The 23,044-nt window shown below is 38.6% G+C and overlaps 1 protein-coding gene across 4 annotated transcripts in view; it reads right to left on the reverse strand.

Moving 5' to 3' along the window:
- Positions 1 to 677: 677 nt before the first annotated feature.
- The window catches only part of HUNK (hormonally up-regulated Neu-associated kinase), a 65,238-nt gene continuing 42,871 nt past the window's right edge, over positions 678 to 23,044 (reverse strand). For all 4 annotated transcript variants that reach the window (XM_063447873.1, XM_063447892.1, XM_063447882.1 and 1 more), the window contains exons 3-11: positions 17,105 to 17,397; positions 13,676 to 13,731; positions 12,187 to 12,322; positions 10,259 to 10,386; positions 9,342 to 9,477; positions 7,251 to 7,419; positions 6,814 to 6,897; positions 4,533 to 4,704; positions 678 to 3,280 (exon numbers count right to left, since the gene is read on the reverse strand). In XM_063447873.1, coding sequence (XP_063303943.1) covers positions 2,613 to 3,280; positions 4,533 to 4,704; positions 6,814 to 6,897; positions 7,251 to 7,419; positions 9,342 to 9,477; positions 10,259 to 10,386; positions 12,187 to 12,322; positions 13,676 to 13,731; positions 17,105 to 17,397 — 1,842 coding nt within the window. In that variant the 3' untranslated portion in view covers positions 678 to 2,612. The remainder of the gene's footprint in view (positions 3,281 to 4,532; positions 4,705 to 6,813; positions 6,898 to 7,250; positions 7,420 to 9,341; positions 9,478 to 10,258; positions 10,387 to 12,186; positions 12,323 to 13,675; positions 13,732 to 17,104; positions 17,398 to 23,044) is intronic.

Here is a 23,044-nt window from a genome sequence, read left to right on the forward strand (position 1 = left end):
GCACATTTAAGGAGCTAGATACTGTATTCTGGCTTTACTATAACAAATCTGAGAGCTTTTCTAATACCACTAAGCAAAGGTTAGATAGTCTTTTTTTGTCATTAAATAAGGGGATACGAATAAACAGACATGACAAAATGTATAAAATTACTTTCCAGGACACAAAAACAACCCAATTCCAGTGGTCATATTTTTGTACATAAACTTGATGGTGAAGGAGTTAAATACCCTTCACATATTTATGCTGTAGATTGCTGAAAACTACCACTTCCTTTGGTTCCAATTGAGAACGAAGATTTACCCGTTAACAAAAGCACAGCTGACAGAGCCGATCTAATGTATAGGGTATTGGTATGCTACTTTATGTTGATGTATGATAAAATAAAAACTTGCGAAAAAGGGTGTTATTTGCAATGTGAAATTCACAAGAAAAAAATACAAATAAAAAAATAAATCCACAGCTGGATTTCAAAAGAAATTAGGTTGTATATAACATGCGATCTTGCTGCATAATTTGTCGCTTTTAAATGTTTTCATTGCATATGAAATGTGATATTTTTCTTTTGCAATTTTGTTTTAGTCTTTGTAACTAAGCTATTCAAAGTGGAAGAATGAGTGTTTTCTAAAGTGTTTATTCCAAACTCTATAAGTGAATGTAGAGTTAAAAATCCCCCCGCCTCAATCTTTTTTACTTTTCTCAAACACAATTCTTTTGGCTGTTGTATTTGAAGGTTTTATGTATACTATTCTCCACTATTGTATTGTAACTATTGTTCTGTATCAAGAACAATGTTAAGCAAACAGCACAAACATTATATTTGTTCCCATAGTGATTGCTCCACTTTTAGAACTTTGCCTCACAAATGCTCTCTTTTAAAACACATTGTATGGCTTATATTGCATTCAGCTAGATACGGAGAGAAGGACTCCTTTTAATGATCCATATGAATGGACTGGTAGTGTCTTTACAGCAACAGCTTGTAAGCCGAGGTAGCCAACTTCTGATACTATTTTGCGGAATTTGACTTCTGTCAGACTTGACCCTTGGCTGCATGAAAACTATGGTGTTTTTAGATGACCGCAGCAGGTGATCGAAGCAATGGTCTGTCATCGGGATAAGAAAATCCAGGGATTGGTAGAAAAGCCACAAATACCTGAATGTTTATTCAGGTAACAATGTTTGACTACAACTCCCATGATTCTTTAAACCACGGCATTGCAGAGCATTGTGGGAAAATAAGTGCAGTTTGCCATCCTGGTTTAGAAAATCAGGGAAAATATATCTGCAGAATTGGATAAATTGACTTGACATTAGGTAACCATTTTTTTTTTTTTTTTTTTTTAAATCAAAGGACTTGCAGCCATCGGTCATGACACTGAAATTGATGCATCATTCACATTAAGGTGTATAGTATTCAAAGTAATAAGTCTAGCTCTGTGTCACGACAGGTTTATATCTACTGCATGCAACAGTTTGTGGCACTGCAGTAACAAACTTGACGTAGAGTCCTATTATTTTATAAGGAAAACATCGGCAGGATAAAAATGAAGAATAAATGCAACCATTTTCCTGGCTTCCTAAGATCACAGATAAAAGCATATAAAAACATTGGAAAAAAGATTGTTATTTGACATGAAGATCATACATCAAAAAGACAGTCAAAAGAAAATAGACAGACAGACGCCAAAATACATTTTGATATTTTATAAAATGTGTAACAGAAGGTTGAAAAAAACATTTTAAATATCCAAGTTACTGCGGACTAATTCAATACCAATAATAAAATAAACTGGAGTAATGCTTGTCCCACAAAATTCCCAAGTACCAAAAGGGGCACAATAAGCAGAGGAGGGTAATGACTTACACACTCCACTAACACAGTGATTGCTAATCTGTTGGCTGGCAAAGCATCCCTGTAACTTATTCTCCCCCTCACTGAACAGAAAAATAACACAATAACCGTCTGCCTATTTTCCTCTATTCTATCTTACAGCTTTTCAGGCAGGATGCATTTTTATAGGAACGGAATAAACAATACGACCCGAAGACATTTAACCTGGTCAGTACAGTATTAAATGCGGACATTTTTCAGCTATTGTGTGAAATGACAAGGTTTCATGGTACTTGAAACCAACATACTGGTCAATCATTCCCAGAGTCAACATAGAAATCAAGTGATACAAGTTCAGTGCAACAAATCCGGATTTAGCAGCTTGACAAAATAGAACAAACAAAACAAAATATGAATGGTCCAAAAAGCTTAAGTAGTTTTAAAGACTCCAAAAAGAACTTCAAGTTCCAGTTCAGAAAGATGAGAGGTTCTTTACACTCCAACAAGTGAAGAGCATAAGATGCTAGGTAAGGTCTTTATGCCCCAAAATGTACAACATAAAACGTCTCTTTAGGTCAGAATGTTGCTGTAAACTGGATTCTATAATTTCAGAATGCTGATCTCCGAATGACATGGACCAGTTTTAGAAGGTAATGAGAAGAAGCTTTAGAAAAGTCATAATTTCACAGATATAGCAACACATTTCCTCGTAATGAAAGAATTAGCCCTCAGAGTATATGACCAAGACAAGACAACACAGCTATAAAAACCACAGTCCCACTAGCAAAACACATTATCACTGGAGTTAAAACTGGCATATCCCGGGCTCATTTGATGCAACTGGGGCATTCTAGATTCCAGAGGTTTTTCCATTTTGGGTGAGACTACTTGGCTCCTTTTTCTCAACATCTGTCCAATTCCCATCATAGGGAATCTACCTCTGCTTCGTACACAGTTCGGGCTTCCTAAGTTTCCAGGAATGTTGTTATTGCCTGACGGAGAATAAGGTGAAGTGGGAGACATAGATTCGGAACTAGAAGGGCTGCTTTTGTCGTCGTAGGTGAAGGATGCTTGGTTGGAATGAGTTTTCATCGGTGTGGTGTTGTCAAACTGGAAGATGGGGGAAAGAGTTCTTTCATTTGAGTGCCTTGGAGAAAATGATACCGGAGACCCCAAAACTCTGTATTGGTGAGAGGGAGATAAGGATTCGATTTGGTCTTCCCTGTTGACAGACTCAAATGAACGCACAACATTCAGATGTGTATCCCTCAAACGGCCTCCGATGTTCATGTTCACAGCTTCCTGTGAGTGGGAATCTTGACGTCTCATAATTTTGGGGGTTCTTGGATCAGGACTCTGCAGTTCCAAATATTCCAGAGAACACGAAGTTACACATCCCTTTTTAGGTAAACGGAGCTCATGGAATGGGCTTAATCCTCCAATGGACTCTGCCAACAAATAAAAATCATGGTTTTAAATAATAGAGTTCTTTTGCATCAGGTAATATATAAAATAATTCTATTAGAGTATAAATGCACTTTTTACACACGGGAGAAAAGTAGCTACTGGTATTGTATAGCAAACTGCATTAGCAAAATCCAAAGATCTATTTTTTGTTTGTGTGTGGTGTCTCTAACATGTATTATTATATTCAAGTTAGCTAATCCAAATGACTACTTCACTTAATTTTGTGTCTTCAGTGGGAGTTGGTTAAAATGTTTGACATTAGCAATTATCAAGCCTGGCCTTAAGGAGACCTGATCGAAATTTAGGAATGACTCCTCCAGTTTCCTCTCACCAATCATTATCATTTAATTTTACTAGTGTAAAAGCCAGTAATTATATAATACAGTCAGTAACTCACAGATAGACTAATAAAGTCTTAAGTAGGTTAAAAAAAAAAAAATTTTGTATCACAAATCAATTGCTAAGTAAACTCCCTCTTTTCAGTATGTAATACAGATTAGATTACGGTAAGTAAACGTATACATCTGTAGTGTTGAGATCAAAATGTCTCTAGGTTCCCAAATGAATTAAAGGGACACAAAAAGGTACCAAAATAACCAGCTTAATGAAGCAGTTTTGGTGTATAGATCGTGTCAAACAGTCTCACTGCTCAATTCTCTGCCATTTAGGAGTTAAATCACTTTGGTTATACAGTCCTGGTCACACCTCCCTGCCTGTGACTTGCACAGCCTTACTAATCACTTAATGTGAAGTGAGATTTAATGTTTAAAATCCCTTTATTGCACATTGTTTAATTTACAATTTATTATTACCTCCTGCTATGTAAATAGCCTTCTAGACCCCGCAGGAGTCTGTGTGTGATTAAAGTTACATTTACAGAGCAAGAGATTAAAAAAAAAAAAAAAAAATCTAAAGCAAAATGAATATTCCCCCCCACACGCACAGTGCAGGAACATAAACAAAATGTGATTTAACTCCTAAATGGCAGAGCCGTGACCAGTGAGACTGCAAGGGCATGATCTATACACCCAAACTGCCTTGTTAAGCTAAAGTTGTTTTGATGCCAATAGTAGTGTCCCTTTAAGCAAATTCTTAAAATGTTCCGCTGTACAGGTTAGAAAAAGCTACATATTTATCTTACAGTAAGTAGAGACTGCACAACAATATATTGGAGAAAAATATCTCTTTAAAACACATAAGAAGGGATCAGATTAGGATTCTTTAAGTGCTCACCCCTGTCTGATTTGGAAGAAGATCTTCTCTCCTTGAGAGGGGCCTTTGAATTTTGGGCAGGCATCATGAGACAGTTTGGTTGTCGGTGGGAGGGAGATCCTTTGTCTATTTTCTTCTGTGCTGCCCTCTGATGAAGATCTGACCTTTTCTCTGGGTCCTTAGCCTTTCTCTCCTAGCAAACACAAAATATATTTAAATATTTTTATTACATGTATATATTGTACACAACCAGTGAGGACATAGAGAAAATTTCTACACATTGCTCTTCATACATAACAAACCTCTTGAAAACGAGGACATACTTGACGAGAGAAATCTCAATGTATCTTTCCTGGTAAAATATTTTATAAATAAATACGTACATCCCTGTCAAAAGCTCCATGGCTTGCAATCCTACAATATAGTTGGTGTAGGAGCCATCAGCTCCGAGTTAGTGGTGCTGGTCTGTTTTATTCAGCTGTGCAAAGTGTATGCTCATTTAACCCCATAAGTACCAAGCATGTGATACGTTTTCAGCAAAGTCAGCTTCAAAAGCCATCCATGTGTCTGTCACGTGATTTGAATTGACTGCTACCTCAATGGAGGGAAGAGAGCGAAACAAAAAATGTTCATTTTTGTTTAAGGAGAGATTTAAAAAAAAAAAACTTTTTAAAGAATTTTTAATTAAATAATATTTAAAGATTTTTAATGTGGTGTAGGGCACCCCTCTTACTTTTCCAGTGTCATCTTTGTTTGAAAGGTAGAACAAGATAGGATCCATTATCGGGCAGATTGTGTGATCATACTGTCTGTTAGATGTAGGACAGTTTGCCCTATGATGGACAGGTGTCACATAGCGATTGTCCTGTAAATTGTTTCTGGTGATAGGGAGTCAGGCTCACACCAGATTCCTATCACTGTCACCCTCCAGCTCTGTAAATCAGTATCATGGAGATAACTGTGGGGATAAGAGGGGTTACCCAGCAACAGGATAACCAATAAGTAAAGACTTTGCATGCCAACATTGTAGCTACATCAGTGTAAACTGCAGGAGTACATTACTGGGGGGATGGTAAAGACACCAAGATAAAGCACTGTTAACTATTTATGTGACAGTTTGTTAGCTACATGACTAAGAGCCTGGCAGCTTAATCTAAGCATCAATCAACAGGTCCTACTGCTATACAGGCTGTCCTGCTATCTGAATTTTCACTTATTAGAAAACTTTATATATTATTTAAAAAAAAATTATAATAAAAAAAAAAAATCTATAACTACCAGTAGAACATCTGTGTGGTTCATTAAAATATATATATATAATAAAAAAATAATAATATTTTTAAAAAAATAATAAAAAGGGCATTTAAAAAAAAATAAAAAATTATATATATATATATATTTAAAAGAAATACATATTGACAATAGAATTTCTTGCTTTTGTGACGTTTTCCTGTGTCGTTAATCACAAGGTTTAGGTCATTAATAAAAAAAATGTAAGATTAGCTTTGGCTCAATTTTTAGAATGACTGAATGCAACTGAAGTCCGTGGCAGTATGCAAAGCGTTAAAATAAAAGATTGTTACAATGTATTATTTGGCCAATGGCAAAAAGGATAATGACTCTCTGCTTTGGCAAACTGGAAGGAATTCTAATCACAGGGCAAGCTATTGATTGAAAAGATAGCAGCTCTTGCAGGTCAGTGAAGAGGAGCAGGATGCATGGTTAGTTTGTTTGTATCACCCACACCAGACACATCCTTTACTTTCATTCCAACAGAAAGTGAAGATCTGTAGACTTCCTGTTCATTGAGAAGAGAATAGGGGACAGGAAACTGCTCCCCTGCCCATCGCACTCCACTGATTCCTCTGCTCATGTCCAACTATTGTGTTGCAGCCCAGTCAGCAGCACAAACCAGTTAAATAAATTCCGTCAAGCCTTTCCTGTATCCCCTATTCTTTAATTTATGGGACATACTAACCTGTGCACATTTTAAATGGGAAACACTTTTTTTTTAAAAATGGCTTATTCACTAAAGTGTGAATCACGGAGAACTGACAAGGGAATTGTACATTTTATCCCAAAATATTTGAGCCAGGAAAAAAAGAAGCGTTTGAGATTCCTTCCAAAATGACTATTTTGAACCAATATTTTAGATATTTTTTTTGGTCATCGACCCACAGTTCCTGCTTCAGTGTGATCCATTCACAACACAGTGCATTGTGGGTAAATGAGAACAGACTGTGCAAGAGTCACAGACAGAAGCAGGCAGGCAATGAATCCAATGGAAGATTTGGATGTTCACCTCATAGGAGTTCTTGTTGAGCCTGTACTTCTCAGATTGTTGCACCGGGCTCTTTGGGCAAAAGTTGTCATTAATGTCAGGTTTCTGGCAAGAGATTAAAAAAAAAAAAAAAAAAAAATGGTAATTACAGGCTGAATCACATTACAATGAAAAGACCAGCAACAAACTTTTCTGGACAATTCTGCTCAACTCTGGATCTACATAATCTCCTCTTAAAAGCCGCTATTATCAAACACCTCGGATTCTCCCTAGCAAGTTCCCACAAGCTAAACCCCCCTCTCCCCCACCCCCCAGCATTCCCTGAGAACTGGACTTAAATCAAAGGGTCTCCTTTTGGTAAAACAAACATAAATTAGTTATGTCCCCAGGGGTAAAAATGCTGTGCTTACTGAATCCCCCACAGCCGACAATTAATACACTAATTACACTGAACTTACTCTCATGGTTATTAGGTAACGCTCCAACTTTCGGTTTAGTAAGAAGTAGATGGTGAGGGTATGACACGCGCGGTTGGAGAGGATGACATTGATGACATCACTGTGTTTATACCCAAGCTTCTCTGACATGTGGAGTACCACGTTCTGACTAAGGTCTTCCAGGTGGATCCTTGGAGAAAAAGGACAGAAAATCAATTTACGTGATTAAAAAGACCGTGAGCCAATTTATCTACGCAATGTCAAAAAATAAACCACCAAACAGAATTAAAGCCAAAATGGAATCTGTATCATCTTTTTTTCTTTTTCACGGTTAGATCAACAAACGTGCCGTTTGTGCTGTGAGTTTTACAGGGGTGTGAAGTTTCCTTTAGGCATGTAGAAGCTGTAAAGCTTAGCACTTGAAACAATGTTATGTGCAAGTGAGACAAGGTTTAAACCAGAAACCATTGACTCCTAGGCAGGCTGTATAAACGAGACCATGCGCAAAATCCTGCTTTAAAGGGACACTCCTAGCAACCAGACCACTTATGCTCATTAGAGTGGTCTGGGTGCCAACTCCCACTACCCTTAACCCCGCAAGTGTAATTGTTGCAGTTTTTATAAACCCTTTATGCAGGGTTCAGTCCTCCTCTAGTGGCTGTCTATCAGACAGTCACTAAAAGGACTTCCGTGTTCTTAGAGGGTTTTAAACAGCGCTTGACGTCCTCACGCTATACTTGAGGACCTCCAGTGTCGCCGGAATCCCCATAGAAAAGCAATGAGTAATGCTTTCCTATTGGGAGGTCTAATGCGCCTTCTGACGTTGGCGGGAGAGGAGCGTGGGCAGAGCCTGACCCTGCGCCAGTTTTAACCCCTTCAGCAACATTGGATGGGGTGTGGGAGGGAGAGAGGCACTGCAAGGTCCTGCAGTGACAAGAAAACTGATATGTTTTCCTGGCACAGGAGAGACCCTTTAAACAATTTTACTGTGTTTTTCACTAAATAGTGAACTGGCAGAAAATTTAAACCGATTTCAAAGCAAATTTCTAACTTTAGCTAAATTGAGAAAATTCTAAAAGTCCGTTCTGCATTCGGTACAGCTATTCTGGCCCCAAATGTTTGTAAACTTCCTGCTGGCTTTTTTTCTTCTTCCTCTAGACAAGATTACCAATTTAGGGCTACTTTCTATTATGAGAGATCAGCACATATAGAATATTTGAATAGCAACATTCCAGTGATGTCAAAAAGGAAACTACTATTCATAGACCACAGTTAAGCTCATCTCTTAGTGGTCAGATTGGCCAGAGCACAAATTTGTAGAAGTTTATAAAAAAAGGCATAAACAGAAAAAAAAAAAATGCTATTACATATTTAAATACATCTTGGAAAAAAAAAATCAGTGGTCCCCTATTCTACACTGACACTGGGGGTGGCACGCCCAACACAAATATAAATATATAGAAAGCCAGATTGCTTCCCCATACACCATAATCAAAACCTCCTATTGGCTGCCTACGCATTACAATAAGAGCATTTTCAGCCAATAACAGCTCTCAAATCATTGAGAAGCTGTGAACATATTATTCATTGTATAAACCATACCTCAACTGGTTGTGAGGGTAGGGGAAAAAAAAAAAAAAAAAACGATAAATATACGATTTTAATTTTTTTCTAGGTTTCTAATACACTAGTCATTATATACACTATATCTCCAACTCATATGAGGGTTTAAAATAAACCCTGTGATTGTGTTGTAAAGGCACCCAAAGACCTACATTAAAAAAAAAAAAAAAAAAAAAAACATTGAAAGCATTCTTCCTGGTATGATACAAAGTACATAAAAGATAAATATTTCCTTGATTTGGTATGTTACCCAAAGACTCGTGTTATACATCAAACAAGACTTCCCTACTAACAATGATAAACATAGTTAATCTGATTAGTAGACTGAACGCGGTAAAAGGTGAACAGATATCGTGTACGAGATAAGTATCAGTAATTGAGCAAATCCCATTCGAGAGATCTGCTAAACGAATATTATACTATGCTCACAGTCCAAAAGGTCTACAATAGATGTCAGACTAAGGAAAGGAGTGGTACACAGGAACGCACCTGTTGGGGTAGGTGACTGTATGTGTGCCCTTGCCATGGTAATTCTCATTCAGCCAGCGATTGGCCAGCGCTTGCTGGATATTTGGTCTCTTTACTGGATCTGGTTCCAGCAGAGATCGGAGAAAACTTACAGCACCTGAGATGGGAGAAAGTAAAAAAAAAAAATTAAAAAAAATTAATAATGTGGAAATTGGTTAGAAATATTTCAGAATATTTAAGTTCCCATCCAGCAGAACATGCACTAAACACAGCTGGCTGAGTACTATGAGAACTGTAGAAAAACAGCAGGTTTCCCGACGTTGACATAATGATGCAGTTTACCACTGTCAAAGTGTCACTAACCACCAGACACTCCATCACATCATACAGTTTCATGATTCTCTGACATTATATGTGGTATGTGACCACCTCCTCTGGTGTATGAGATCCCTGTAACTTGTTTAAAGTTGTATGTGTGCGTACACACAGACCTCTCCATCATCCACTGTGGCTCTGGAGGCAGCCGGGCAGGGGCCACGCATATTTACTGTGCACCTCAGCTATGAGACAGTCTACAAACAGATAGCACCCTTGGTATTTGTGCTCAGATTATTGGGCAGTTCCACTCATTCTGTATAATGAACAGAACTGGGACTATGGCTAATGTACGAAACGAAACCAAACAAAAATGAGAGGTTCCTAATTGGTGGACTTTCTGCCTGGTCTGATAGAGGCCATACATGTGCTGCAACTTTATTCCTTTTATATTTTAAATGAGAGTATACAGAAAGCTTCATTCTAATGGGAATACAGCCTGCGTACTGTGTAATCTGGTCCTTGGAGCATGTCACACGTACAGTCATTGAGAAGCATGCAGCTACACGTGATTCATCCAGCTGACGGCTTATGAATGGATTAAGAAACGTGGCAATATTTACCAGGAGAGAGGTTGGCGGGGAGAGGATTCATGTCTTTGTCTACCATCTTCTGGTACAAAGCTCTCAGGCTGAAAGGCTCCACAGTAAATGGCAGAGTGCCAGTCAGCATGGCATACATGTTCACACCACTTGATGAAAGAAAGAAAGAAAAATACATAAATCAAAATCCTTGATTACACATACCACAGCAACCTATGCTAAATAAATATAGATTTTTCTTTTTCAGTTCGCTTCACGCTCTCCTCTAGCGTCTCCTTTGTAACCTGGCATCTGTTATGAAAGCTGCTGTGTTTCGCAGAGCGAAATGAAAACCGCAGAACGCATGACCATTGTTATGCAAACGCATAGAACACAGTGTTCTGAATAGTCAAGGATTTCTGCTTTGGATTACATAACACTTTGTGACCATGAAATATGATTACTGCAGTAGAGGACTTATACAGTATTATTTCCCATTTTAATATTCCTACACTACGAGAGTAAAATTAACATCAAGTCTGGTCATTGCGTCCGTAAATTTGTTTATTTCACCCTTTAAGTCCCCTACAGGTGTGATCCACGTATTACCAACCTTTCCAGCTACAATAACTTCATTAAAACAACAAAAACTCTGTAGAATTGTCGGGAACTTCAATTCAGCTTCATTAAAAGACAGTCATGACTGCTTGAGTTCCCAGCCATTTAGCAACATGTAGGTTCTCCAAAATTACTTAGCAGATATAGGGTACAAGATACAGGCCTCCAAATAGTTCCACTTGTGGGGTAGTCCTGAATTCAAGGTCCTGTCCCCCCGCCCTGCAATAGTTCCTTCCTTGGTGTAACCCATCTGGAGATACCAGGGAATTGTACCTGGGCAGCCAAGCGCATGCATATATCATCCTGTCAGTGGGCATGACTGCCCCTTTCCAAGTGTGCCTGCCAATTACACTCCATCCCAAATCTATCATCCCAATTGTTTCTAAGATTCTAAGCTTGTTTGAATATGCCCCCCTCCCCTCCCCCCAAATAGTTGGTTAAAATTTTACTTTGGCAATTATTTGCGTTTTTATAACGTCAGTGTAATATTATAACGTGTTGAGGAATAGGTTAGGGTTTTATAAATTATACACACACATGAATATATAAATATATAGATAGAACTACTGGGCGCTTCACATCTATCGCAACATTTACTACCCCTTCTCTGCAATACCGGATATAACAAATTCATTCTCATGTCAAAGTGTAACTGAAATCAGTAGCAGTTTAGTTATTAAGGTTGCCGTATGGCGACTTATGACTGCCTGGGCCCTGAGAGAAAGTAAAAGTTTAAAAGGCAAAAAAAAAAAAAATATATATATATATATATATCCATATCCTACTGCAAATGTGAAAAAACTGGATTCATCAGGCTTTCTACATCTAAGAAAGTGTAATGTTGCCACGGCAACCTCACCGTCTATGTAGTGCTTTAGAAATGAAATACGGACCATTTTTAAATGCTGCGCATACAGAGTAGCTGCTACAGTTGATTTATTTTTACGTCCCCCCCCCTTCTTATTTTGTTCTAGAAAAGAAATTCTCAAGTTCAATCCCCAGTGCAGTCAGTGAGAGAGTATAGAAAAATAATAATTCGAAAAGACGGGTCATGTTATTGGTCTCATTTTGTGGGTGTAAGTGGATTCCATTTATTCTTACACACGCTAAATAAAAAAAAAATAAAAAAAAAAGTGACAGTATTTGTCACTTTGCAGAAACCAAACCACACAACCAGGATTATCACAGGAAATTGATAAAATACACAATTACTATTAAAAACAAACAAAAAAAAAAAAAACATTCAAAAGGAGCTTAAACAAAAACAACTGAACAGCACAATGCCGGATTGATGTTTGTAATTTACAAATCTAAAAAGTCAGAGGCACTTGTTGTACAGTAGTGGTACTCACATTGACCAAACATCCACCTTAGGGCCATATTTCTTTCTTGCAAGAAGTTCTGGAGCAGCATAGGCTGGACTTCCACACTGAGTGCTGAAAGGATCCGTGTAACCCAATATACCAGCACAATTGCTCAATCCGAAATCTGAAAAACAGACACATTGTATTCAGAGTTTGAAGGAAAGGATATGCACAGACCAACAGTAAATGGATAACCTACATTACTGTGATCTATCCATAAAACAAAGGGTTAGTCACTTAAAGGGACACTCCAGACCCCCAAAGCACTTTTGCTTGCTGAAAAGCTGTGTGTGAAGAGTGTGCAGTCTTATTTAACATTTTACAAATGTTCAGATTTCAATAACAATTTTAACTTTTAAAAATGTAGCTGGTTACACCCCCCCCCCCCCCCCCCTGGCTATAACCAGGAAGATTTTTAAAAAATGTTTATCAGACAACAGGTTGTTTAGCTCAGTGGAGTTAAACTCAAGAGGCAGCAGTTGCTCAGAGCACCTGTCTTGCCAATGCACTGCATTGGAATGTCTGATTGGACAGCCACAGTAGGTCTGGGCGGGGTTAGAAGAGGAGGGTTTTCAAAGGCTGCAGACAAGAGAACGGCAGGTTTTGCAAGCTGTTTTTAGATATATCCCCAATGAAAATACACATAATTAATGCATGCAAGTTTTTATTTGGGGTAAATCTACTAAATGGAGATATTTTGTATTTGGGCAGTGGAGTGTCCCTTGGGGTGAGGATTGATAGGAATTCAAAGTGAATGGTACAAAAAAGGAGGAAACTTCAAATGTAACCCACTGACTGAAGCCACAGGCCTGAACCCACTATAGGACGAGTATACGGACAACTTTTTATATTCCTGGCATGGAGGAGACGGGAAACTAAGGCTCATTATTTAGAAGAATTGGAGGTTTTATTGAATTAATTTATTTCCCCATTTTGAGATTCTAATCGAATTGATTGCACTGAGCCAGTTTCCCAATATATAGGTCTATCTTGGGGTATAATGATCTCAATCTCTCCTTTACCGTTTAATGTGATTTTGAGGATTTTTTTTATATAAATAAATCAAATAAAAGTGAGGGCACTTCTTACCGGACATTTACTTCTTACCGGACACTTAACCTGGCTTTTTGTTAAAATGGGGGGTGGAGGGAATCAGAAAAACGAGTGGCCCTTGATCTGGCAAATCTGTTACTACAATAACTTCGCTGGAAACGTTGGGAAAACATGTCTAATCTGGTTGTAAATTTACATTCAATAAACTCCGGGGCAGGGGACTCCTTCTGCAAACAAAGACTTGCACAGTCAGCAGCAACGTTTGGTAATGGGAAATCCAAAAGGAAGACCAAAAACAAAAGAGGAAGGACACAGGGTCTTTTGAGGCCGTTGCGGACTCCAGCATGTAATCTCTGCTTAGACAGGCCCATAGGGAGCAGAAGGCACAATGCTAATGGGAGACCCAATTAAATCATCAACATACCAATGAGTTTGATGTTGTTGTTTTCGTCCAGCAACAGATTCTCGATCTTCAAATCCCTGTAGGAAAGAAAACAATTAACAATTGTGCAGGAACATGGGAAACGTAGAATCGGCCATCATTAGCGTAGGGTTAAATGTCAGCTTATTAATGGCGCAGTACTTCAGTGACTTCAGCTACATTAACTCCCAGGCTGCTGGAGGGCAGTGCAACAAAATATATAGAATGTTATACACTTAAAGGCAACACTGCTGCCTTATCAGGTTTACTGTGAAATAGATCTGACATATAATAGCTGCAAAACAAGCTTTCAAACAATATCAAATGTCAGTGTGCATGAAAGTGACAAATTGAAAAGGGGGGAGGGGACTACCAGGTTTTTAGAAAAATTACCTTGTTAAGGAAACCTGCTCAGAAATATTATATTACTGACTTGCAAATGATACCTGGGTCTTCAATTATAGTTTGTATTTGTCTTATTAAGTCAAAATGCTATGAATAAGATCTGCCCCCAGGTTCAATCTGTCCGGTATAATGCTTTCAGATAAAGAAAGCAAAAAAGTATGTATATACAGTAGATTTATGATATCGCCCTAGATAAACAGCAATCTTGATCAAAACAGTAGTGTACCTTTAAAAGCACACCATTCTCTTTTGTATATTTCATCTGGGATTCGCATCACGACCCAAAATGTTAAAGGGCTACTAAAGACACCAAGAGCAAATTATCTCAATAAAGTGGTCTGGGTGCAGTGGACCGGTAATCTTAACCCTGTAACTGTACTCAATAAAATGCTCCTCACAGAGAACACATGCATTGCGAACGCTATAGTGTTCCTTTAAATTCACATCACGGTTATAAAGATAATATCTTGTGACAGTTCTTACAGGATATTCCAGGATATTATTATCTGTTGAAAAGTGTAAGGTTCTAAGCTGCAGACATGTTGCAAAGAATGAGAGACTTTATAAAAAAAAAACAAGATTGTTTTTTAGGGTTGATGATCAAAGTTGCATTGATTGGATAGAAGGCAGAGAGAAAGATACCACTTAAAAAAAATAAACACACATTTGACATCTAAGTATTATCCCCTTAAGGACCAAACTTCTGGAATAAAAGGGAATCATGACATGTCACACATGTCATGTGTCCTTAAAGACAGTCAACACTATAATGACTGACATTGCCCAGAACACTGCAGAGCCTTCTGATAACAGGAACCACATAAACATAGTTGCTTATACGTTGGTGGGGCACTACGGGAGAATGACCCACAGCAACTAACCTAGGCCAAGTTCCCGTTTTCCAGAGTTTTAGGAAATTTCTTTTTATCGACATCTAGAATACGCGTTTTTTTTTTTTTTATGAAAACAAACACGCGCATCCATGTTTTAGATTTCTGAAGCACGACTCGGTTCCAGTATAGCCTGACAGTAATTACACTGAAAAGGATGCGTTTGTCAACTCCTATCAAACCGAACATATCCTGTGGGTTGTAGCAGCGCAACCAGCATTGTGTGGGTTTTGAAATGATCATTTTCTTTTTTTTTTCTACTATGCAACAATTCACAAAAACAGCAGCTATTGCAGTCAATAAAGTTACTGGACCATGAAAATAAATTAGAGATCTTCGTGACAAAAGGAAAAAAAAGTTAGCAAAATCTTGGATGGTGGGGAATGAGGGGGTAATTTTAAAAACCATGGCTCCTCTTTTAAAAATGTACTTCTACATAAGAATGCATTCTAACAAACCTAATCATTACCTTTATCTAAACGTTCACGAAGTGAAGGTCACATGACCATAATTCCGCACAAAAACAAAATACGGGAGCCTGCTCAGTTACATATCCCCAAACCAAAACACCTGTTGAGCAGAGGCTTAAGGGACAGGTGCAGTGATTTTATCCAACACAAGAAGACTACTATAAGTCGCTAAATAATTCTCAGCCAATTTCTCATTCCTTTAGAGGCTACAGGTTTGTAGCCAACAAGGGAAATTCAGAGGAGAGCATTTATAACTTCAATATCTATGATTTTTTGATGTAGACTTTTAATTAAGTATTATTCTTCATTATCTCCATGAAACACAACTTGAACATCATAACGTAGACAAGCCATGATGAATTCCTAAGAAATTTGGAAAATTGGTCAAGAAAAAAAAAATAATAATAATTATATCGATCTAGATCTATCTCCTTACATCCTGATGAAATTCCGGGTACGGACTGAAACATTGATGTGATTTAACCTAATCGCGGTAAATAAAGACACACTTGTTTGAATAAGACCAGTGAATGCCTTGCTTCGTGGATATAATATATATTTTAATGTGGATAGCAAAACTTTCTGGAGAAAATAAAATGTTTAAGAAGCCTGCATGCTTGACTCCTGGGAACGGGGAGCATTTATCTGGAATATGGAACATGGAACACAAAATCTATAGCGGGAACCATGACAGCCATTAATAATGATGATGATGATACAAAGTAATTTATACAGCATCGTGTTAATGTAACTTCTCTGACAATACTTTGGCATCAGCACCCAATTGGGGTCTGTGCACGTTCATTCACATAAATAGCACCCAGAGAATTTGCTGTATTGTTGAAAAAAGATTAAGCTTTTTGTGTTGAGAATATCAATTCACAAAAGCTCCCGTCAACGAATCTATTAATAACTGAGTCTCGTTAAAAAGGACCCAGGTGAATCCTTCTGCGCGGTGACTTATCTTTCTTTCAGTTTCTAGCTACTGACTTTTATTCTGCAGAAATTCATTGTCACAAAAGAAATCTGGGAATAATGAAAGCACACAGGTTGTGATCTTTCCTCTGACAAAAATGTTATGACACATCAATTGAAAGTTTACCATGGTTAGAAATAACGGAAAAATAATAAATCGCAACTATACAAAAATAAATAAAAAAAAATTTTTACAGAAAAATCACTCTGCGTCATAGTGTTATCAACTGATGTCTAACCTTTTAAAAGACCACTAATCTGTACTCCTAACCCTCCCCCCCGGAAACCTAAAGTGCAAGTGTGTATTAGGCCATCTCCAAGACACTGGACGTCTACATGCAAAGCGTGAAGCGCCCAGCGTTGTTTTATGCAGTTAAACTCAGTGAAACTGCAGGAAATGCCTCGAGTGGCCATCTGGTAGACCCTGAAATATAAACATGGTTCTAAAATTGCAATGTTTTACCCTACAGGGTTGAGGGGGCAGGGACACTGCAATCAGATGACGTGGTCTGGGTTACTTGGCCCATTACTTTGTAACAGGTCAATCGACATAACCCCGCCCTTTTTTTATTTGGGGGGGTTAGAAGGGTGGAAAAATAAAACACATCAGAAAACATCCAACATATGAAAAAAGTCTGAGTATTTTAAAAAAAGAAAAAAGAAAAAAAGAAAAAGAAAAAGATTTCAATCACCTATGAACAACTCCCGCCCTGTGCAGATGTTCCACGGCCAGAATCAGCTGCCTGATGTATTGGCGAGCCTCGTTCTCCTCCAATCTCTTCTTCTCGTAGATCTTGTGCATAAGGTTCCCACCACAACATAGCTCCATCACCAGGTAATAGCTGTTTTCGGTCTCTAGAATGTCGAGAAGCTGGGTGATGTTTGGGTGCCTAATCATTTGCTGGATTTGGCCTTCCCTGCGTAGGTTCTTGGTCACATATGTGTCCTTTTTGGCTTTCTTCTTATCTATAACTTTAACAGCCACCTGTGAAGAAAAGATACATATTGTTAGAGTTCCATATATGTTCAGGTGATGCATTCGTTACATTATTAGAAGGAAGAAGATTGTGAGTGATAATGTAATTCATATAGACCGGGATAGGGACTTATTTAAACCTTGGGTGATGTTTAGACAAAACTGTATAGAGGACAATTCTGTCAACCCCACAATTTCTGTGCCTGTTCAATAAGAACCAATAATTTTCTGGAAAATAAAAAATAAAATAAAAATCAATGTATTATTGTATTACATGTGATGCTTGAGAAATTGACATCTGAACCTAGCTTAGTCCAGGCACAGCCCGTTTCTTTCCACCTCCTGTCTGTGCAAAGGGCAGAGCTTACAACAATAAGTGATAGGAAGCCAAGATGGAGGGGCTCCGTTCCAACACAGAGGTCCTGCACCCTGTAGTGGTTATGGTGCTTGGAGTGTTCTTTTAAGAGCTGGAAACCGCTATTGAGCCTAACCATGCAATTTATTCCCAACCACATTACGTTTCCCTGTATAATGCCAGTACATTTTATTAGTTTTATTTGGAAAACATTATCAAATGGTTTTCCTTTTCATTGGTATCACTTGTGTGCACGTAAAAAGCAAAGTATGGAAGAGGAATAAAAACAACTTCTAAAAGCTGGACTCTTGTATCCCTTGAGCAAAAATGGTGTGGGGAGGGGGGGAGGGGGGAGTCAGAAGGAACGATAACAGAGAAAAAGACATTTCAGCTATTTACAGGCCTTCTCTCAGATATCTCCCAGAGGCCATGAACGGACCTAAATAGCAAGTCAAGGCGAATGTGGAGGAAAATGGTAAAAATGATATAAGATACAAAAGGAACTGGTTACCAAGCCCAAAGCATTCTTTTTGAGCATTACAGAGAAGGCAATTTACTAGTCACGGAAGAGGCCACGGCTTGGATGAACCCTTGCTCTCTTTTATCCCTCTTAACTAACAAAAATTGTTGCCTAAAGCCCAAGTAATCCTTAAAATCCATTTGTCGTTTCTGTGCTTTAAGGGTTAACAGTGTGCAGCATTAAACAAGCAAGCAGCAAAGTGCACTGGTCCTATCAAATGGCCAATAGCGGTGTTATATTTTTTAACCCCTTAACCCCTTAAGGACACATGACGTGTGTGACACGTCATGATTCCCTTTTATTCCAGAAGTTTGGTCCTTAAGGGGTTAAAGGACACATGACATGTGTGACATGTCATGATTCCCTTTTATTCCAGATGTTTGGTCCTTACGGGGTTAAATAACCTTCTTTCTTCAGTTTGGGTGGGGGTGTGAGAAAATTGGTCTGGCACTGACTGACATTAGGAGCGCCATCTTGGGGGTATATACTGGGAGATCTTATCTCTGTGTCCCAATTCTCGTCTAGAACACATCCTTTAAAAGTAGTGCATAATAGAACAGCACTAAAGCCATTGACCCCCCACAACCCATAATATCAGAAGCCATGGACTGCCAAAAAAAAAAAAAAACCCACTGCAAAGCAGCGTGGTCAAAATTGAATCTAGGTTAGGGTCTCTTGACCGCTTACATTGTCACTTATAATAGGATATCAAGTCACACAGCACCAATCAACTGCAGGCAATCCGGACTATAATTTTTTTTTGCAAAATTGGAGAGACTTGACTTCTGCATAAAATGATTAAATAACTTTCATATCTTCACTAGGCGTGTGTGTGTGTTCTTCTTAATAATTTAGTGGATGAGTTAAATAAACCAGTGGTTAAAGATAGAAATACACAAGACAATATTACTCAAAACAGAGTTTGTTTGAATAATTTAGCAGGATCTGCTTTTAACCTCCTGATAACCCCTTTTGCAAGGAATCTACAATTGGGTCATTAAATGGACACTATAGGCATTATAACCATTTCATTAAATTGGTAATATTGGCTAGAGCCCTCTGGAACTGTCCAAGTCAATTTTCAGGCGGTTTATTAATAAAATAGGCAATCTTTGGCACTACAGATGTTTTGGACTACACCTCCCGTGAAGCTTTGCCAGCATTTTAGGTATCACAGCATTATGGGGGATGTAGTCCACAATATCTGGAGTGCTGAAGGTTGCCTACCACTGGAATAGGGTCTCTGGCCACCCACAGCCCTTCTAGCCTTACCAATTCAATCAAACAATGGGAGCGGTTATAGGCTGAAAGCAATCAGCTGATCTCTTGTTCAATCAGTATTTCCTCATTAGCCTGATCAACACATTTAATAAGATGAACAATCTTCAGTGAGATGAAGCAGAGTGCTTACATCATGGTCCTTTAAACAAAATAAATTTTAAAAATGTAAAATAAATTGCTGAGAACGGCTATCACCTAGACCGCAAATACTATACCATTACAATGATGCACAATTCCGTAATTATACATACTTTAGATAAGATGGCCCTTAGAGAAAAAAAAATAAAAAAGTAATATACATACATATACACACACACACACACACAGTTTTCAAAAATACAGAGGCAGAGGGAACCGCATCTCTTGTTTAAAAACCTCTGTGTACATGAATGGACATATTCTGTTTACATCAGCTGGGTGGTTTGATAAGAATAGTGTTATACAAGAGAAATAAAAAAAACCTAGACAGAGGATTCTGCAATAGAGTGCCATGAGACAACCAGCCTACCATACCACCCAACTGTCCTTATTTAAGAGGGACAGTCCGGATTTTGGGTCCAAATCCCCTTGTCCCTCTTTTTTATCCTGTTCTATTTTTCCTGTGTATGTGTCTTTAAACTATGATGAATGTGTTTGGAAATCAGTCAAATAAACAAGATACACTGTTCTGGTTCTAAATTACATTTTAGTTGCATACAGTTATTAGCAAGTCACTCAAAACACTCCCCATTGTCCATATTTTGAAATGTTGGGAGGTGTAGTATCGAGGTTGGGAGGTGTAGTTCGCAGACATTTGAGGTACGCACCCAGGTTAGCCATCACTCCCTAAAAGACACTCAAGTATAGTTTATTCCAGTTTTGTGATGAAGTACTTTTTAATACGTCGGATCTTCCATCCCTACCTGATGTTCCATCAGGAGATTTAAAAAAAAAATAAAATAAAAAAAAAAAAATTTGGTGACATTTTAGTTAGAGTTACTATGAGATTGGAAAACTCCAAAACTTTTAAAAAAACAAGAGATTTTGCTCATCCTTAATTATGGCGTTATTGTAACAATAAATGCTGTTGGAAAACAGGTTCCTGGATCATTTGTAGATGTCAAGTTTGACAAACACAAAATGTATTCAGTTCAAGCTCAGGTTGAGAGACGAATAATGGACGTGGATTGTGCTTCAAGGTTAAACAGAAATGCTTTGATGGTAAAACAAAAAACACAAACAAACAAAGAACCAATTATGACAGTGATTTAAAAAAAAAAAAGTAATAATAAATTAAACAAATAAGATGCAATCATCAGAAGTAGAAACCACAAAAAAAAAAAAAAAAAAAACACAAACAGAAATTCAAACAAATTGTACTACATTTGTTGTGTTCTACAGAGCAGTGATGGTTCATCTCAATAACCCGAATAATTTATAACTAGGCTGGCAGAGCATTAAGGAATATTTGATAACAAATATCTGGCAATATATATTAATCTATTTGTCTCTGAGGGTGAAACATACAGGCAGTGCACAGCACCAGTCCATACGCCTTTCCAGCCTGTTAGAGCCAGTCAGATTTGATCACCAGGTGAGATGTGACAAGTAGGTTAGCTGTCTCAAACCATTATTTGTTTGGACGACTGCTGCCGCTGTAAAGTTCACAAAATATATCGAACCAAGTCGCGAATAGAAGCGGCCACTGAGTGATTTGCCCTTGGCTTTGAGAAAAAGAGAAAAACAAACAAACAAAATATAAACCAGCTTATAATTAACCTTTTACAATACAGGTTTGGTGAGGCATATTTGGCTTTTGTGCATTAAATGGGCATCAGAATGGAATCTACAGCTTTTTGAAACCATTGAAAAAAAGTGGGTGAAGAAAATAAATAAAATGTGTGCTCACTGCCTTGTGACTTTAAACCATGCTGAGCATTACAGCATTGGGATATTATAATTAACCAGGGTAACAAGCTTTCATTGTTTTCTGTGCATCAAAGAAAATCTTGATTATGTAAAGAGGCAGAGTAACTCAATCCAGTAGGAATCTCTACCAGCTGCTTTCCGCTACAGAGTACATTTTTTTTTTTTTTTGTCAATCTTTGTTTTTATTGAGGCATATGATGGTTCAGTACAGAAAATAAAGTGATGGGTTAATGCATGTAAGACATATAGTTTGCATAAGTGTACACAATAGTTGCATGTATTCCCAAGAGTAGCAGCCTCTTTTTTTTTTTTTTTTTTTTTTCGAAAGTTTAACAGTAGAGTTATCCGTACAGGTTACACAGATTATATAAACACGCTGGAAAACAAATTATATAAACACGCTGGAAAACAATAAGTTGCTTCACATTTACATGGTTTCATGCTAGGTTAATTAGGCTTTGAACTTCGGGTAACAGGAGGAGGTACATGTATGCTTACAATGCAGTTTGCAATCCTATGGTACGTCGATAGGTAGGGAATAAGATTAACACGCTTTACTCACAAGTTACAGACTGAGGGTGCAGACCCAGGAGAGAATTATGTAACTACTGATACATTAGTTTGCAAGGTAAGTAAATGTCGGTTATGACAGGTAATTTAGGCCGGTCTAGGGTAAATGAGCCTATACCATTATAATAGGAGAGACTAGAACCTGCTGATTTAGTTCTGTGCTGACTATATTTATCATGCTATGTTGCTAGCTTGCTTAAATCCGGTTAGGTCTCATGTTGAATGGGCCCTTGCTCTGGCACATATAAATTTAAGCTTAAAATTACAACGGCATTAGAAAAAAGTGATAAAAGAAAAAGGAAAAAAGTAAGGAGACACGGGCTCTGCTTTACGTATTGTGAGGTAATGTTAATCACAGTCAGCCAATGCCGCTCGGCCGTCGTTTGCCTGGTTCCCGCTGCTCTGCTCTCCTACCCTGATGTGTCCAGTCGCAGATTGAGGAGGGTGAGTTAATGTCAGTGTAAGTCCCAGGTAGGAGGTTGTGCTGGTCTGTAATCAGGGATTCGGCTCTCCGTGGCTTGCAAAGTTCGATGTAGGGCTGGGGTCTGTATCCCGGCAGTTTTCCCTTCTGTGTTGCTGGTGGCTTCGCTGGGCTCAGTGTTTTGTGCGCTGGAGGGGTTCTTACCACAGATGCGTGTTGCCGCGCCCTTTGAAGCTTGCGTGGGGTGGTATGGAGTTTGGCGGTCGGTCGGGAGCTAGTCGGTGGTGCCCTCCCGCTCCGGGCCCGTTGTAGAGCCGGCACCTTGCGGCCGCGGACTCGGGGGCTATGAAAGGCCGAGTCCTTCCCTTTCGGGGTAGGTCTGGAGATCCTGGGGTGGAAGGTGTGCCGCCTGCGGCGTACAGGTCTCCGCCTGCGTGGCCGATGCTCCGGGGTTGATCCCCTGGTGGCCCTAGGCCCAGATGGGCTGGTTTGGAGTGTCTTGGGCTGTGGTTGCACGGCTTCGCCCGAGGGCAGCCTGGTCTCGCTCCGGTCTGTGCCGCCATGTAGGCCCTCCGCATCACCGCTCACTAGTAGTTGGGTT

The sequence above is a fragment of the Pelobates fuscus genome, chromosome 1, assembly GCF_036172605.1.
Source record: "Pelobates fuscus isolate aPelFus1 chromosome 1, aPelFus1.pri, whole genome shotgun sequence".
In the NCBI taxonomy this organism is placed as follows: domain Eukaryota; kingdom Metazoa; phylum Chordata; class Amphibia; order Anura; family Pelobatidae; genus Pelobates; species Pelobates fuscus.